Source organism: Girardinichthys multiradiatus, chromosome 11, assembly GCF_021462225.1.
Source record: "Girardinichthys multiradiatus isolate DD_20200921_A chromosome 11, DD_fGirMul_XY1, whole genome shotgun sequence".
In the NCBI taxonomy this organism is placed as follows: Eukaryota; Metazoa; Chordata; class Actinopteri; order Cyprinodontiformes; family Goodeidae; genus Girardinichthys; species Girardinichthys multiradiatus.
The window spans coordinates 27,758,476-27,778,137 of NC_061804.1; the positions used below are offsets into that span (position 1 = coordinate 27,758,476).

Below are 19,662 nucleotides of genomic sequence, written 5' to 3' on the forward strand. Positions count from 1 at the left end.
ATGACTGCAGGTGGTCACAGTGTCACAAAGTTGGCATTTGAAATGACGCACTGGCATCGTGAAAACAAACACACCCATGTCTTCCTCTCTGGTTTTGTGGAAATATAATGGACACCTTTTTAATTCAGGACTTCCTGCAGTCAAAGTTACAGGGCATGAAACAGTCACTCATCAGTAAAAACGACTTGGACTCTCAAGCATTCCTTTCCTCTTACACAAAAGAAAGAAATACAGACAGAGCCGAGCCTGCATGACCACAACAGTGACTGAGCAGACTTAAGTCCAGTTGTACAAATGTGCCATTGCAAAATACAGAACTATCACTGTTAGAAAATAAAACATCTTTCATCGTTGCATATAAGATTAAAAAGTTTCAATGGTAAAGACAAAACATAAGATTTTGTATTACAACATAAAACCACTTCACATCAGTTTTGGAAAAAAAAAAACATTTTACCACATTCAAAGCAATTTATGAATACAAAACTGATATTATGCACACAAGGTAAATGTTAACTACTGTAAATTTCTTTTTTTCTACAGGCTTTCCAGTCTCTAGATCCTCAAAGCAAGAGTTGTGTTCCTATTCCTGGCACAAGGTCTAGATGATTTCCACTTCTAACGGCAACACAGCAAGACAGACAAAGCCAAGAGCTGGCAAGGCACTTTGTTCTTTTAATCATTGATTGGATTATTCTAAGAGGTGAGCATACGGTTTGATTTAACACAGCATGACAGCCTGACAGTGGTGTAGCTGGGATGCTACAGTGCTCATGAGCATGAGAATATCCTCAGGAGGTATTCCTTGACACAGACCAGGACAGGTCAGCCAAAAACTGAGAAGCCAGTTTAAAAATGAAGAGAAAAACATCTAAAAAAGAACCCAGAGAAGGAATAAAAATATAATTTTACAATTACTGGTTTATAAAATTAATGTGTGGGATCTGGGTATCGTGTTCATATGAATGTTGTGAAACTTGGCCGTAAGCATCTAACCATATCCAAATTGAATTTGTAGCTTTACAATTATAGATACAACCAGAAATCGTCCAGTGACAGGCCAGTCTTAAACTCAAAAAATCCAAATTTTTAAAGATCAGTGAACACATTGAACCTCATCGCTCCAAGGTCCTGGGAGCAACAACTGGGATGTGGATGCTGTTACTGAGTGGAGAAGACTTACCGTACCGATACAGTTTCATGTAATATAAAAAATACATGGCTGCTATTTGAAGTAAGGACAGAAAAAAAAATCTGAATTTAGCTCTTAAATCCTCCTATTATATACTGTAGCTCCTAAAGAGAAATTGTTATCAGATGTTTACAAACACTGGAGATCAGAAATCAGTTTCAAACATTTGACTGGTGCGTCTTTGGGCACATTAGATTTGCTCATCAACAGAATGCCAAGAGTGTGTGGAGCAGTAATCAAAGCAAAAGGTGGCTACTTTGAAGAATCTAGAATATAAGACATATTTTCAGTTGTTTCACACTTTTTTGTTCAGTATATAATTCCACATGTGTTTAATTCATAGTTTTGATGCCTTCAGTGGGAAGCTACAATATTCATAGTCATGAAAATAAAGAAAACACTTTGAATGAGAAAGTGTGTCCAAACTTTTGGTTTGTACTGTATGTCTGCATTCTTACCTGCCGCAGTTTCGCTTTGATTGGGCTTGACCCTAATACGTCCATCTCTTAATGAAAATAGGTTTTGCATATTATACAATATTTATTTATTGTTCCATATCTGACTTATTGTATGTAGGTATGCGGCAACACATATAATCCCAACATTAAACTTATGTTTGGGATACAAAAAAAAGCTATGAGAATTTTATATAAAATGAATGTTAGAGAACATACTAATAAATCATTTATTCAATCAAATACCCTGAAACTAAGGAACTTGGTTAATTTAAAAATCCTATTAGTTATGTTTAAAGCTAGACAGAGATTATTTCCAAATAATTTACAAAAGATATTTGTTTTAAAATCAAGTGATAGAAAAAACAAGAAAGTACGATTCCAAAAGTACAACTGTGTGTACTACTTTAAAGCAAATGTATGAAGTAAAACTGTGGAATAATTTGGATGAGGAGTTAAAAAATGCTCACCTATAAATCAATTCAAAACACTTTATTAAAAAGATTATAAATTCTTATGTACTTCTGAATTAATATGAAAGAGTGTCTAGTGGTGTGGTCTTTGTTTGGGTTACTGTTCTCAAGACAAAGCTACGTCTTGAGAACAGACAGCAGAACAGCATCCAAAGAAAGGACATATTTCACATCCCCGAGCTGAAGATAAACCACAGCCAGCTGTTAACAGATATGAAAACCACATCAGGATAAGCTGAATTTGTTATGCACTAAAAGTGGAATCACAGTCCTGACTGATGGACCGTGAAATAAGGGATCTTTATAAACTGCCACATGGGAGCTATAATGGATCAACTTTGATGTCCAGTGCAATGGTCTCCATTACACAAACAGGACATTCAAATAGAGCACAACTCCCTCTGCAAACACAAAAGCTCAGTGAAAAGCCTTCTGTATTTACTGTACCAACTGCTAACTGTCATGGAAAGTATGAGTAACTTCCTCACTGCGTCCAAGCCATCAGATGTTGGATAAATCCCTGCTCTACACCACTTTTCTCTGATGTGGTACTAAGATGACACTTGTGTTTGTGTCCTTCAGTGTTCTTTGGCTTGCTACTCTCTGGTGTGGAAATCTGCTCTGACTCGAAGACGTACTGCCCACCTAGAATGTATCAGTGCCAAGAGTGGCAGGAACACTCAGCAGACATTTACTGTCAGGAACAGAATTATCTTGACAGGCAAATCCTAAAATGTCAGCTGAAAAATGGATTAAGTAACTTCTGTTTACTCCGAGACTGGGTTTGATTCACCTCAGAAGTCTTAACTGAGATACAGGAATTGCCTCAAACCCACATTTAGCAGTTTTTGGTAATAAGTCAAAAAAGAAGTGATAAAACCAGTGGATTTTCTACTGGTGGTCTGTGATCATTACAACTACTATTAGCAATACCAACAAATAACACTGTATCTCTCCATTTTATGAAATTGAAGACTAAAGGAACATGCTCAAACATACATATCATCCAGTACTACAACAATCTTGAATGGCATGTAGTTTGTGACCTTACGCTCAAGCGCCTTGACTGTACACTGATCTGAAGAACAACAGCATATACCCCTCTAAAAGGTAAAAAAAAAAACATAATGGCCTGGCTGAGACAAAAACCTCACTCAAGTCTAATTAACTTTAAATAGACTGTTCATAATTGAAAAGTCTTCTATGTTACTGAATTAAGAAAAACTGCAAAGAAGAGTAGGCCACGACTCCTCCACACTAATGCAAAACACTGATTACCAGTTATCATAAACTCCTGATAGTAGCTGGTGCTCCCAAGGGTGGCGCAACCAGTTCTAGGTTTCAGGAGTTGATTACTTGTTCACATAGGGCCACGTTAATATGCAATGCTTTTTTCCTTAATAAATAAAATCCTTAGAAAACAGCATTTTGTGTATTTACTCAGGTTATCTGATATTAAAATGTTTTAATGATTGAACATTTTTAGGTGCGACAATAAAAACTTGTTGGTGAACCTAATTTGTTTTCCGTGTAGCATCAGATCACACCAAAATTCACTCTTAAACATTTCTATAGTACAATAAGAAATACGATGAGCTGTTTGAAAAGTCATGTGGAAGGTAAAGGGCTGTTCCGTAACGGTTCTTAGGAAAATGCTATTGTAAAAGTACAGATGCATTTATTTCATATTTTACTCCAGACCTCTAACACTGTATACATCGGTTAAAATAAAACATAAAAAAAAAAAAATTTTTTAAAAACAAAACTATTTTAGCAGACACTGACTATAAAATCATGGATTTCTCCAAATACGTTTATCTGAAAGAAAGTGATTTGGTCAGTCTTTCTCATGAGTACTTGAAGCACGTGATTGTCAGGACTCTGTGTCGTCTCGATCTCCATATACTGTACATTATATTGCCACAAAAATTGGGTCACACCTCCAAGTCAGTGAAATCAAAATGAAAACGACAAATACGTACCAGACAACATTATTATGATGCTGATTATATATTATTTTAGCTTTACTGTTTTAAATAAAAGTAATTAGATCATGTTATACAATGTTTTCAATGCTCATATTAATACCACGATACCATAAAAGATATTGTGATATTAATAGGGCAGTAAATGGCTTAATGTTACTATCCTGCTGACAGACTGAAAATGACATATTTGATGGTATTTCGATGATAACACACTAACTGCTACACTGATATTGGCCATAGCCTGAATTGGAAAAAGCTTGGCAGCATCCTGAAATATTAAAATGAGGAATTCCTATCAATTATCCGAAGCAAGAAGGTCTTTCAGATTTTCCATTTTTGACCAAAACGTTAAACAAATATTTTTGAACCTTTTTACCCCGCACAAAAATCGGCATGTATGAGTTCTAGCACAAAAAACAGACCCAAGACTTTATTTCCCTGACAATTTATCAAAATTTAACAACTTGCTGGGCCAAAGCTCTGGTCTTGGCTCATTTCCAAAAGTGCAAGTGCAGAGAAGAGCAGTTGGAGTAGAAGCCATCAGTTTTAGTTCAGTTTAGATAACAACCTGCTTATCATGGGTGCAGACAGCTTATTTCTAAGACTTCCATTTCAGAGATAACGCCCTGAATCAAATTCAAGTGAGTTTCTCATGTTCCCACATTTCTTTTCCTGCTTCCAGCATCAGGAATGTTATTCCACCTCCCATTGATAAAACGTTTCATGGATCTGGATGATTTACTATGTGGATGAAATGCAAGCTAATGCTGAACACCAACAGATTCTGTTCCTAGTCATTAAAATACAAACACATGACATGATAAACTATTGTTTTAATTAGTTAGAAGGCTAAAATGTATTGTCAGTGTCAATTTTATTTCCAATTAACAGCCAAAAGGAAGTTGAGATTTACAACATTATACAGACTCAGGGCAGGTTGTTACAGAGTTTCTAGGAACAACAAATTTTGACCATGGCTGCATTCAGAGCATCTGTCTGATCTCAGTGCTCTTTTGTACTTATATAGGTCAAGCAGTTTAATTAAACTGTGCCCTAAAAGAAACACTCCAATATTTTTAACTGTGGGGCATAATGGGAAGCAAGAGGATCAAGGGGATAGTATAATGATGGTTTTTACAGAGAGAAGCAGGGCTGTGCCATGACATCTCCAGTGTCACTGGTAAATCAGTACATGGAGGAAGTGGAAAAGTGAGCCCTGAACTCCTTTGAGGAAACCTCACCAAGCCACTGGCTTAGGTATGTTGATGGTACCTGGATTAAAAGCCAAGCGAAGTAGAAGCGTTGCCCAGACATTTAACTACATAGACAACATCAAGTTCAACCGGAGAGGATGCCACATTGAGGTTTACAGGAAACCAACCCACACAGATAAAAACCTTCTGTTTGAATCTCAACACCAACTGGACCACAAGCTTTACATCAGAACTTTACATCGAGTCCAACATGTGGCCAAAAAGATAGAAGTACAGAAAAAAGAACTGAACCACATTAAAAGAGCTCTGCAAACTTGTGGATATATTAACTGGGCTTTTTACAAGGCGATGAGGAAATCCACTAAACACACCACTGAACAAACACAAAAACATTGCCATCCCTTACATTGCTGGAATATCTGAGAAATTCAGAAGAACACAACATGCCTGTGCATTTCAGACCTTACGAACTCCAAGACAAGGATTGGTAAAATGCCCAAACACAAACTGAGTGGCGTGGTGAATGGAGTTCAGTGCAGACCTCTATATTGTAGAAACTTAGCCTCTCCATTGACATATGGCTCAACACAGGAGAGCTAGCACCTCAGGGCAAGACTCAGCTGTCCACTAACACCTCCAGGATAAGGGACACTCTTGAAGAGCAAAATGTCTTCAACTAAAAGAACTGAATTCCAGTTAGTTTTTTTTTGTTTTTTATCTTTACCATTTACAATGGCCTGAATGACTGAGAAGCGTCACCAGCACAAGAGTAGCTTTAACCATGTTTTAATTCAGTCTAAGAACCTTCTGAGCGTCTTTGAAATTTTGTACATAGCTAAAAAGAGGTTGCATTGGGGAAGAATCATTTGGATTGAAAGGAAAATACATATGTACTTCTGCAGCTTAGCAATGACAGGAAATATTGCAGTTCCTAACAGGGTTGTCAAAATAATCAACATTTCGATGTAATCAATACAAAAAAAAATTATTATTCTCAATTGTGTTAAAATTGATACAAATTGACATATTCACATTTCCCCAATTTGTCACACTTCTTCGGCTGCAGTGCCGCAATAACAGAGACACTCAGCCCATACCCTCCCTGCAGCCTCACCTGACCAGAACAATGAGCTGCTGTTGGAATTTTAAGCTCAAACATTGCGAGTGCATCCAGAAACAAACATATGCGACCCACTTTAGCCGACAAAGCAAACACAAAGGCATTGTTCAGAGGTACTTTCCCTATGCTGCATATCTTCTATACGTCTGTTGTGGAGAGTGTGATCCCTTCAGCCATCATCTGCTGGGGTAGCAGCATCAGAGCCAGGCACTTAAAAAAGCTCAATAAGCGAATAAAGAAGGCTGGGTGTGTTCTGGGGACTCCTCCAGAGCCTCTGGAGATCATTGTGCAAAGAAGAATGCTTCATAAAATTAAGAACATTATGGAGAACCCTGAGTCGACTACTAAAGAATGAAGCATCAAAACAAACCATTTTGCCCCGTCTATTACTCATTCATTCAGTTGTAAAGGCATTGTAGGCTATTGGGGCTAATAATAACAGGTTATGGTGGAGTCGGAATAAAACTGACAATTAGAGCAGAAAAAAGTAGAAACCCCTAGCAACTTACCCTGCTGCTGTAGTTGATCACTAAGAAAATAAAGAAAAATTAACAGAAAGACAGACATTGTACAGGGCTGCTAATAAATATATGTGCCTGGACCAGATCCTTGTTGAGACTGTAAAACAATGTTTTGTATGAGCCATATCCATGTTTGTTTTGAAACAATTTATTTTAGTATAGAATGATGCTTTATTTGTTCCTCAGTAGTAAAGGGCAAATGGAAGCACACAGTGGCACACTAAAGACAAGTCATTATAACAACATAAAATAAATTGCACGGCTGAATTAAAAAGGTATATACTTACATAAAGGATATTAACATATTGTCTAATGTTTTGTCAAACAGGAAAGTGACACTTAAATTTGAGATTTTTCTAAAAAAAGGGCTGAATTATTCCCTACTTTTTAGTTTTGCCTTAACAAAGGAAGTTAAAATGCTGTCATATTATAATTAATCACCTTGTTTTATATAGAAAAAACCCTGTGCCTTCAAAACAAGGTTGCCACAGTATCAAAAACAGTACTGAGTATTTTTCTCAGTATTGGTATCAAGTTTAAAATTTTAATATCATGACAGCCCTAGCTCCTAAATATTGGTCCCATAATGAAAACAAAGTATGATGTACATCACAAAAAAGGGACTGAAGAAGAAGAGTATCCCCCCCTCATGAAAGAAGAAAAATGGTGTATTCTCTTTGTATTCCAAAGACGGATTTTATGACTTGGAAAACAACAAGAATGCAGTACCAGGAACACATAGGGCAGTAAAATATAAATTTGTGTTTGTACGCATAAAGTGTAAAGAAATATATTTTGTTATTAGCCGGTATGGCTAGAAGTAAATGGTAGTGAGCAAATTCAACTAGTTTTTTGACTTGTAGCTAGAACACGTTCTACTAGAGTGTGTCATCATTCCCTGAAAACATAATTTTATTGCATATATCATAAAAAGGTAATTTTCTTTTACTTAGGTGTCTCATTAAAAATACTGAGTATGGGTTTACATTTTTAACATTTGGGTCAATCAGTGGGCATTGCACCAAACTAATTACTCTTATTATGAAGATCCTTCAAGGAAGTTAGGAGTCATGGATTACCACACACAACAGTTTAAATATTGGCATATAGCAAAAAACTGATTACACAGAAAACTCCCCCAGATTACCTCTGGGTATTTCTTTCTGCTGTTAGTCTACTGTCAGTAGAAAAACATCCTCATTTCACTTTGCAAGCAGAAAGTAATTAATTTAAAACCCAGAATATATTGCCCTTATCATTTCTTCTTCTTCTGTTCAGGGACCAGAAATTCTCTGTTGTGTAAATAATGCATTTAACGTTCACTGTAATAGCGTGTGCACCCGTCCCTAGAAGTATGCAGCTTATTACAAACCAATGGTAAAACATTCCTTGTGTGTCGGTGCCTCCTCCCACAAAGCTAATTGGTACACACATAAAAAGGTGTACTAAGCAAATGTTCTTGGCTGTCCTAGTAAGCAGAGGTTAGAAAGATGTGGAGGAGCTTGGGTGTTTTGTCCCTCGATTAAACTAAAGCTGCTGCCAAGTGGAGTTCAGAGCGACTTTGAAACAAAAATCTCAGAGCTTAGGGCAGAGGAGGGATGTGAATGTGAGACTGATGATAGCATCTCCTCTGTAAGGTGCCCTCGTGCTTACGGTTAACAAATCCAACTCAGGGCTTTCTCTACCCTGACTACAATAGTGGACACACAGGTGCACATTCAGACCTGCACTGATTATACGTAGAAATAAACCAACACACACAGAATGTGTTGCCTTGTTTGCACAAATCCCAACAGAAAATGCTCAGAAAATGTTTCCTGCAAATGCAGGAGGGAGAGTCAGCCACTGCTTTGCTGGTGTGCATCCCATCAGATGCCATTAATTAGAACTTGTCTTTCAGCAAAATACTGAGACGCAACATGACAGGAGATTAGCTCAGATCTACTGTATTCTGGAGCTTTACATGAGTAAACAAAAAGACACAGAGAGATATGAGCAATTCTAAGGCACAAGAATCCGACCTGACTCTGTTTCCTCCGGTCTCCCTGCTTGGTTTCCCATGTTGGTCCGCTCCCTCACTCCCACACTCTACAGTGAGGCAGACTAATCCAACAATCTGTGACTGCGGGAGAGAGGTGTGTGTCAGTGTCCAGACGGTCGTCTCAGCTCAGCTCTCACAATCGCCTCTGGTCAGTCACATGTCGACAAAACCATAAAAGATGAAAAATCCTCCTCTCCCTCTGGTCCTAGCAGCTTTTCTTCACGTCCCTCTCTGGGATTGTGTAAGTGTGTGTAGGCATGTATGGGGAGGCAGGCAGCCTGTGGCGTCAGTTTGTGTGAGTGGGTGTGTGTGTATAAATGTATGCGATTGTGTTTGTCCTCTAGGATAATGACAGTATGTCATGCTGGCATGCAGCAGACTTGTGTGCACTTCATTACTGGTAGGATGACTGGGATCAGCTCAGAAGAGGAGTGGCTTTTTGGTACAAGAACAAATGCATGCACACACCTCCTCCCACTGCTGCCAGCCAGTTTACTCTCACCAGTATGAGGTGAGCTGTGGTGACCTATCACTCTCAGGGTGTATAAGAAAGAGAAGGATGAAGAGAAAAATGTGTGTGCATTTTTGCCAGATGATGAGTGCCGCTCCTGTTTCACCTTTCAAAGGAACTTGAAATGACTTTGCTTTTTAGAGAAGGAACTCCTGCAGTACTGGAGTAACAGAAATTCACTGGGTAATTAGTTGAGCTATCTGCTCAGGTAACCAGCCTTCAGTCAGCAGCTTAGTAGACATGTAACTTGTATTTCTCTAGCTGTTATTTCAAAACAGTTTAAAACTTTTAGTGATGTTCCAGGTTAGTTGGCCCAGAAGCTGAAGCTAAAAGCTAGTCCGAAACGCACCAGGACCAAATCGGTCCTCTATCGTCTTAAAACGACTCCAATCTCAAAAAGGTCACATCGGGTTATCTAAATACTATTTTATGAAATACTTGATCTGTTCCCCATCCATATTTCCGTTTGGTGGCAAACGGTCTTCTGTCTCCATTTAAAGGTAAATAATTATCAGAGACTTTGAAAATAACCAACCACGGGAAATGCATTGACAGTTTAGTGGTTCGTAAAATAGCATATCAATATACAGTTATTGCCCTGCGATGGATTTGCAACTTGTCCAGGGTGTACCCTGCCTCTCGCCCGTAGACTGCTGGAGATAGGCACCAGCTCCTCCGTGACCCACTTTGGAATAAGCGATATAGAAGTTGAATGAATGAATAATGATTATGACGTTTTGAGACTGTCAAACTAATAATTAGCTTCAGCCTCCAGGACCATCTAGATTCACACTAAATGAAGACTCTATGAGGGTTACAGACAGCGGGTAAGATATGGACTGCTTATAAGCTTTCAACATTGACACTGTGTGGAACATATATCCAAACAACTGAATCTGTCTTTCTTGTAACTGAGGAAAACATATAGTAGCAGACTTTCAGCCAGCTGACCTGCAGCATGCAGCACAACGAGAAGCGGCAATACTGGGTTGCTATATGCTCTTAACAACCTGAGAAAACTCTGATCACTCCAGCACCTACTCTGCTTAGTAATACCCTAACCCTAAAATACATTTAAATCCAGTGAAATCTGTTAAACACAAATCTACAAGGAATGTATTTGTCACTAAATAAAATGTCTTCTTTAACACAAGCCAACCTTCAAAAGCTATATGTAACATAAATAAGTAGTAATATTGTTAAAGGGAAAAGGAACAAATTGGAAAATGGGAGTTGAAATAAAGTTTTTCTAGCTTCTGGTATGTTTATATTTGAGGAAAGAAATACTGAAATATTGAAAGTAAATAAAATGCTTTAAAGCAGTTTCACAGCTGTGAGAGTGCATTTATTTAATATCTACTAACTAAGCTAGACAAGCTTTCAAAAATGATAAAGTTTCAACAAAGGTTTAGTTTGCAACACAGTTCGGTCCCAAATAGCTTATATATGAATGTCTCTCCCATATTATCAAGCATGTTCTGTTTCAAGGTCCGTTCATGTCTCCTTATTGGTCCAGGAGCTGCTGGTATAGTTTCTGCTCTTTTTTCTACATTGTCCTCTCTTGTTCTCCTGGAGAAGCACATCCTCCTTACAAAAAAAAAAAAAAACCACATCTCTAATCCATCTAAGAATGTTCTTCTCACCACAGGATGCCCATCTCTGAGAGCCAAATGGGCCCTTTGGCAGACCTGTAAGACCATACCTTTTTCTTTGTCCTTAAGGGACTTCTTTGGGCCACATGTTCCTTTAAAAGTTTATATTAACTTATATTTAACTTTATATGCTTTAACTGATCCAAAACAGGACAAATGTGCTTTCTAAATTGATTCCAGACAAAATATTAACTGCGCCTTTTAAAGCTAACCACTAACATGTCTCATATTGTACAGAAGCTATGCTTCCCCCACATACAGTGCCTTGCGAAAGTACTCAGCCCCCTTGAACTTTTCAACCTCTTGCCACATTTTAGGCTTCAAACATAAAGATATAAAATTGTGCTTTGAACAGAACCCTGAGACTATCACAGAGCAGGTGCATTTATACGGAGACTTGATTACACACAGATGGATTCTATTTATCATCATCAGTCATTTGGGACAACATTGGATCATTCAGAGATCCTCACTGAACTTCTGGAGTGAGTTTTCTGCACTGAAAGTAAAGGGGCCGAATAATATTGCACCCCCCATTTTCAGTTTTTTATTTGTTAAAAAAGTTTGACACATCCAATAAATTTCATTCCACTTCACGATTGTGTCCCACTTGTTGTTGATTCTTAACAAAAAATTTGGATTTTATATCTTTATGTTTGAAGCCTGAAATGTGGCAAGAGATTGAAAGGCTCAAGGGGGCCGAGTACTTTTGCAAGGCACTGTAACCATTTTTAGATCCAATACACAATAGAGGTAATTGGTAGCAATTTTACATGGAGGATAAAACGCACTGTTCAACAGTACACATGTGAACAAGGCAGAACAGGGGTCATTGTACAAGGCGTGAGTGAGAGTGTCTGTTTGCCAAGTCTGGGTGCTTATGCAGGCTGATGCCTCTCAGTGGACTGAGGCACACGTGATTAATTTATCTGACAGATATGAACAACTCACAGAACATACCTCTCGTTCTTTCTCTGCCTCCTGAACACTGACAAACAAGTAAAACAGGGTCCTACTACAACCATTTTACTGATGTATTTGTAGGCAATACAGAGTACAACTCTTTGTAGGTGCTTATGCTAAACTTCCTGTTTATCTCTTCTTTAGATCATTTTTCTGGACAACACAGATTAAGATTAGGCAGATGTCTTCATCTTCCTCTTGTGGTAAATTGATGCAATACATTCAAAACACAAGCAAAGAGGGAACAGAAGGTCCTTATTTATAATGAGAAAAGTAAAAGAAGTATAAATCACCACCTGATAGACCTTTTATACAGCAGGGGTAAAAAGAGCTAAAAAAAATGCCCTGTGTCCTCATGAATAATAGAAAAATAAAGAAGTGAAATGGCTTTTTAACTCATCAGCCAGCAAGATTTTCTCTTAGGATCAGATGAGCATAAGATGCATTGAGGAACCCATCTGCAGTACAACTGGCAATGTTGGACATCCTGTGGTGAGGAGACAGTCCTCAATGTCTTAGAGACACATTTGTTTGCCAAAGAAAAATGACTATGTAAATCAGCCCGAAACAAAGCGACCTAATCATCCCTGAGAAAAATATTTTTAGTAACATTTTCACATTTTGTCTTCCTAAAACAACTTCAATGGATTTTATTAGGATTGTATGTGAGTGACCAACACAAAGTTTTCAAGGTTTTCTACAAATTAAATTCTGAAAAGTGTGGTGTGCATTTGTATTCAGCTCCGTGGAGTAAATACTTTGTAAATTAAATTTTCTGGCTTGCCCTGTATATAGCTTCATCCATCACCCATCAACTCTGATTAGCTTCCCTGTTTCTGCTGAGGAAAAGCATCAGTGCAGCCCGATGCTGCCACCAGCATGTTTCATGGTGAGGACAGTGTGTTCAGGCTGATGTACAGTGTTAGTTTTCCACCACACAGTGTTTTAGATGAAACCAAAAGGTTTAGTTTCATTGGACCAGAGTACCTACTTTCACATTTGTTGTATCGTTGACTTGACTTACGGCAGGTGTGAACAGGACTAATGGCTTTCTTTAAACAGTTCTTCTTGCCAGATTTGTGAAATGAATGACTAATTACTCTCATGACGACAGATTCTCCCACCTGACCTCTGCAGCTCCTCCAGAGCTACCATGGTCCTCATGGCTGCTTCTTGTAGTGGACACGCCGAGCAAGGCCGGTCCCTTTAAGGTGGAAATGGAAAGCCCTATTTTTCCCCACTTTGAGCACTTTCATGATTGAGCAAAGCTCTACAAGATGTCCAAAGCTTGGAATATTGTATTATAACGTAACACTGTTTATTTCTCCACAACTTTCTCGCTGACCTATTTGCTATGTTCTGTTTCATATGATGCTGTTTGTTCACTAATGTTCTCCTAAAGGACGTCACATATTAAATTACACACAGTTGGACTCTTTGGAGACTTCAGCATTTGATTTTATTTAGGGTTATCAGAGTAAAAAGTCAAAAACTATATTGACACACTTTCTCTTTTTCATAAATCATTGTGTATCATTTTCCACCTGTTAAGATTATGCACTACTGTGAGTTGGTTTATCACATAAAGTCCCAATAAAATACACTGAATTTGTGGTTCGAACGTGACTAAATGTTACAAGTTTTGATGGGATGTGAATACTTTTTCAAAGGACTGTACATGCAATGCTCTTAGTGAGTGAAAAAGTGAAAATGTATCTGAGACGAGGAGTAAGTGCCTTGGTGAACAAAAAGCATTAAAATGCACTCGTGGCCTCAACAAAACAAAATGTTTTGGTTAAAGGCTTCTGACTTTTAAAAAGTTAGAATATCATGAAAAAGTAAAACATATTTGCCACTCATTTCAGGAAGTGAAAGTCCTATTATATAGATTCATCACACAGAGTGAAATATTTCAAGACTTTCAAGTATTTCTTTTAATTTTGCTGATAATGGCTTACAGATAATGAACATCCAAAATTCAGCATCTCAGAAAACTAGAATGTTACAAAAGATCAATAAAAAATAAAGACAACATACATTTCAGGTTTCTGTATAGTATGTTCATTTCTATGCACTCACTACTTGGTTGGGCCTCCTCTTACATGAATTACTGCATCAATGCAGCGTGGCATGGAGGCGATCAGCCTGTGGTTCTGCTGAGGTGTAATGGAGGTCCAGATTGCTTTGATAGCTGCCTTCAGGTAATCTTCCTTTTAGGGTCTGGTGTCTCATCTTCCTCGTGACAACAGCCCATAGATTCTCTATGAGGTTCAGGTCAGGGGAGTTTGCTGGCCCATCCAGAACAGGAAAACCACGGTCACTGAAGCAGCTTTTGGTACCTTTGGCAGTGTGGGCAGGTGCCAGGTCCTGCTGGAAAATAAAATCAGCATCTCCATACAGCTCGTCAGCAAAGGAAAGCATGAAGTGCTCTAGAATTTCCTGGTAGATGGCTGCGTTGACTGTGGACTTCAGAAAACCCAGTGGACCAACACCAGCTGATGACATGGCACCACAAACCATCACTAACTGGAAACTTCACACTGGACTTCAAGCAACATGGATTCTGTGCCTCTCCACTCTTCCTAAAGACTCTAAATGAAATGCAGAATTTACTTTCTTCTGAAGACAGAACTTTGGAGCATTGAGCAACAGTCCAATTCCTTTTCTCCTCAACCAGGTAAGACGCTTACCTGGTTGAGGAGTGGCTTGAAATGAGGAATGTGACATATGTAGCTCATGTCTAGTAATCTTCTGTGCCTAGTGGGTCCTTATGTCCTGACTCCAGCCTCAGTCCACTCTTTGTGAAGCTTCTTGAATGGATTTGCTTGACAACCCTCTCAAGGCTGTAGTTATCCCTGTTGCTGGTGCACCTTTTCCTACCACACTCTCTCTTTCGAATCAACCTGTCTATGAATATGCTTGGATACAGCACTCTGTCAACAACCAGCTTCTTTAGCAATGACCTTTTGTGTCAATGACTGTTTTCTGGACATCTATCAAAGCATCAGTCTTCCCTATGATTGTGTAGGCCATAATATGTTTATTACATAATATTTATATCTAAAAATGCTTTTTTTATTGATCTTATGTAATATTCTAATTTTCTGAGATACTGAATTGTGGGTTTTCATCTATGTAAGCCATAATAATCCAAATTACAAGAAATAAAGGCTTGGAATATATCAGTCAGTCAGTCATTTTCTACCGCTTATTCCATAGTGGGTCACGGGAGAGCTGGTGCCTATCTCCAGCAGTCTATGGGCGAGAGGCAGGATACACCCTGGACAGGTCGCCAGTCCATCGCAGGGCAACACACAAACAACCATGCACACACTCATTCATACACGTAAGGGCAATTTAGAGTGACCAATTAACCTAACAGGCATGTCTTTGGACTGTGGGAGGAAGCCGGAGTACCCGGTGAGAACCCACGCATTCATGGGGAGAACATGCAAACTCCATGCAGAAAGATCCCTGGCTGGGAATCGAACCCAGGACCTTCTTGCTGCAAGGCAACAGTGCTACCAACTGCGCCACCATGCAGCCCATGGAATATATCACTTTATTTTGAAATGAATCTATATAATATATGGGTGTCAATTTCTGAAATGAGTGACAAAAATTATTGAAGTTTTTCACAATATTCTACTATTTTGAGATGTACTTGTATCCTAAGGAGAGCCAGCATGCTTAAACATGACGTACTGTATGGATCTTTATGTGGGAGATAAATGTACTTCAGTCAGTGGAATAGATCAGACAGAGAAATGAATTAGTGCAGGACACTTTTGTTCAGCTCACACAAACACCAATGATCAGTGTGAGAGGATCCATCAAAGGTGAAAAAAAGCATCCATCAATGAAGAACACATTTATCCAGTTATGCCCTGCAGCCACACCAAAGAGGCTTTTCATTTCTAGAACAGGGAACGTTTCTTCTGTTCTGTTGCTTCTCTTTGTTCCACAGGGACTCCTGCCTGAGTGAAAGCCTTACTGAATTATTGATAAAATGCTTTAAATAAGTTATCATTATGGAACTGGGTTTTAACTCTTTGTCTGACAGGATGGCAGAGTTGGTAAAGAGACAGATGGAACTGGAACAACACCCCATTAGCAAAAATAACAGTTTTGACTCATTAGCAAATCCTGCTGTGAGGGCAGGGAAGGGAGGGGAGGGGTCAGACAGGCATTCAGTGGAGCCTCTGTGTGCATGCATCCCAGCAGCACCTGCAAATGTACAGCAGATAATCCTTAGCTATTTTTACAGCCTTTCTGCCCTACAATTAAAGGCATTTCTCACAAACATCTAGTGAAATCTTTTTTAATGGTATTTGTAATAACCGTGTGTGAGGAAACAGGGTTCATATTTTTATGCAAGAAATTATACGGAGCCTTGCGAAAGTATTGAATAAACGTTTTCTCATTTTACCATGTAAAAGTTACAAACTTCAATGTGTTTTAGTGGCATTTTATATAATAATTTTAATACATTTTATTATATAATTTTACATAATATAAAATAGTGGTGGTTTTACACCTGCAAGTCTTTTAGCGTATGTCTCCACAGGCTCTCTCACCTCTAAAAACTGAAAACAGGACAGTGGGTTTTATTAAGGGGTCTTTCTGTAAAGAAGGCTAAGTAAATATGCAGGCTACACTTTAAAGGTTTTTATTTGTAAAACATTTTAAAACCATACAAAATATTCATAAAACCTCTCAATTATTCACTTCTTTGTGTTGATTTATCAAACTAAATCTCAAAAAATACATTGCAGACAAACTGTGGAGATATTAAAGGAGTATGAATGTTTTTGTAAGGCTCTGTAACTGATATTAATGAAAAGTAATAAAGATAAACCTTTTATATACATAGCGGTAAAATCTACAAAGATCCAACTCTGAGAAACTCGTTACTCCTTAGAATACATAATAAGATAGTAGCTTCATAGCAGAGATGGTACAGAGTCCTAAAAGAGATATTCAGAGATATTTTCAACCATCAAACATCAATCAGTGCTAACATTCAAGACATTTCAGAAACCAAAATATCACAGATCATCACCCCACTCTATATTCAAATCATGTCATTTCCCTCTAAAGAATTTCTAACAACCACAAAGTCAGACTCCCAGATCTGGTATTTAAAACACAAATGAAGTGGAAGGTTACACACATGGTTAACCTCCTCCACTCTTTCTGGTGTCACATCACATTTTCCACACTTGTTTGCTTTTTGAAACTGGGTTGACGTATCCACTCACTGTCTGGCTTCATATGTCTAGATGTGCAATGGTAATTTTTTACTGAGTATCCCACACCAGGTGCAAAACAGAACAGCTGGCATGAGGGATGTTACAAGGAAAACACTATCTTTTATAAACCTGCCTTATTGTTGTTCTTGGGGGTGGAATATGTCTGTTGGTGCTGCGTTAACGTAAGCAATTCTTGATAAATATATCATACAATATGATACATGACACAGGGGGTTTATAGAGCCTAAAGTTTAGTAGACTGTCAGCTGTTTTCTGCAAATTTAGGTCAGTTAGAGAATGTCTTTAATTATTTATCATGAATCACACAAAGTGGGAAATTGTTCTTGCCCTTGGCTGTCAAAAACCCAGCATGTTAATTAGAGCACAATCCAGCAAAACCTGATCATGGTCTAATTATGTCTAAAAGAGCCGAGAGTAGAAGTTGGTGAGGATTTCCTGGCTTCTCCAGAGTCTTTTGTCATGCAGAGCATGAGCAAGACCCCTTTGCAGAACAAAATCACGAGCAGAAGACCATCCACATGCAGGGGCAATCAGCTGGCATAAACAACGATATCTACCACATGGAGGGTGCTTTGAAAACATGCAGTTCACACAACTCCTGCAAACACATCCTGATCTTTACCAATCACCTTGTATTCCCTAAATATAAAATATGTTCTTTTTTTTTTTAAACAGATCTCTGATTTATTTTAGTTCATCCCATAAAGGGTTGTCCCAACACACAAGTAGGTGTTATGCCATGATAAGAAGTGCTTTAAAAATATGACATGGTCAATGTTTTTGAAAATATGCAACAAATCTGATTGAACTGAATGCTGCTTAAAGAAATCATAGGATCTCTATATATTTAAAAATCAACATAACAGCCTTCACCTCAAGTAAGCTCTGGTACATAACTGCAAAAATACACACAATAGGTTAATACAATTCCAACATCTAAAGATAAAAAGAAAGAAAACGTTCATCGAGTTTTATTGAAAACACACGCGGCCATTCACAAAATGATAAATTAATTCATTAATTCTTTGCAGGCTAGAACCTACACAATATTCCTTCTCAGCCACCTCTATCTTGGTCCCACTATCAACGAGACAAACAGTGAAAAAATAAATTAATTTCTCATGCTGCCCATTAACACCTGAGCCTCTGAGCTCCAACTGAAGCTCTAGTGATGCACTGTGGCCATCTAGTGGCTGAAAGTGTTAATTCACCAACAGTGACAGAGATAGGGACTGTAGACTGCCTACCTGAAAGGCTGCGAGGGCGGGCCTCTGCAAGATCCGAGATTCCTCCACTAGTGACAGTCTTCTTCATCCGGGAGCCAACAGCTGCAGCTCCAAGTGCAGGCTTTGTCAAGGCATCATCACTGCTGGCTCTTTTCAGCTACAAACACATCTAAGGTTAGTGCCAAGAATAAACAGTGCCTTGCAAACACACCGATGAACGCATCTGTTGAACGTTTTAACATTTCATCTCGTTACAGCCACAAATAAAATTAAGGAAAGTTTTGTGTGCATTTGTATTTACCCTGTTTTTACTGATACCCCTAAAGGAAATTCAATACAACCAGAAGTACAGCATCATGAAGACCAAGGAACCCAGCAGACAGGTCAGGGAGGAAGTTGCAGAGAAATATAAAGCAGGGTTAAAATACAAATCAAAAAAATGTGGCAAGACCTCAAACCCACCGAGACATGGCCATCCATCTAAACTGAGAGGTTGGCAAGGAGAACTTTAATCAATGAAGCAGCTAGGAGGTTAATGGTATCTCTGGAGGAGTTACAGAGGTCTACAACTTAGCTGGGAGAATCTGCAGATAGGACAACTATCAGTTGTGCATCCAACAAATCTGGCCCCTATGGAAGAGTGGCAAGACAAGAGTCATTTAAGAAAGAAAGTGGTAAACCTCCCATTTATAGGGGACTAAGCAAAAATGTGGAAGAAGGTGCTCTGGTCAGGTGTGGCCAAAAATAATTTGGCCAACATGCAAAACACTTTCCATGGCAGAAAACTGCACATCACTTCAAACACAATATCCCCACAGTGAAACATGGTGATGGCAGCATCATGCTGTGGACATGCTTTTCTTCCACGGGAGAAGAAAGCTGCTGATCCCTGATGGGAAGATGATGGAGCCAAATACAAGAAAATCCTGAAAAAAAACCTGTTAGAGGCTCCAAATGACTAGGGCCAGGATTCACCTTTCAGGAGGAAGACATCCCTAAACATACAGCCAGAGCTACAACAGTGTCCTGTGTT

General features: G+C 38.5%; 1 protein-coding gene across 3 annotated transcripts in view; it reads right to left on the reverse strand.

Annotated features, from left to right (window-relative positions):
- specc1 (sperm antigen with calponin homology and coiled-coil domains 1) overlaps window positions 1–19,662 on the reverse strand; it is a 119,442-nt gene that overhangs the window by 75,759 nt on the left and 24,021 nt on the right. For 2 of the 3 annotated variants that reach the window (XM_047379009.1, XM_047379010.1), the window contains exon 3: window positions 18,651–18,786. In XM_047379009.1, the coding sequence (XP_047234965.1) occupies window positions 18,651–18,786 (136 nt within the window). Of the gene's footprint in view, window positions 1–8,984; window positions 9,307–18,650; window positions 18,787–19,662 lie in introns of those variants that run through there. The other variant, XM_047379011.1, reaches the window with a different exon arrangement.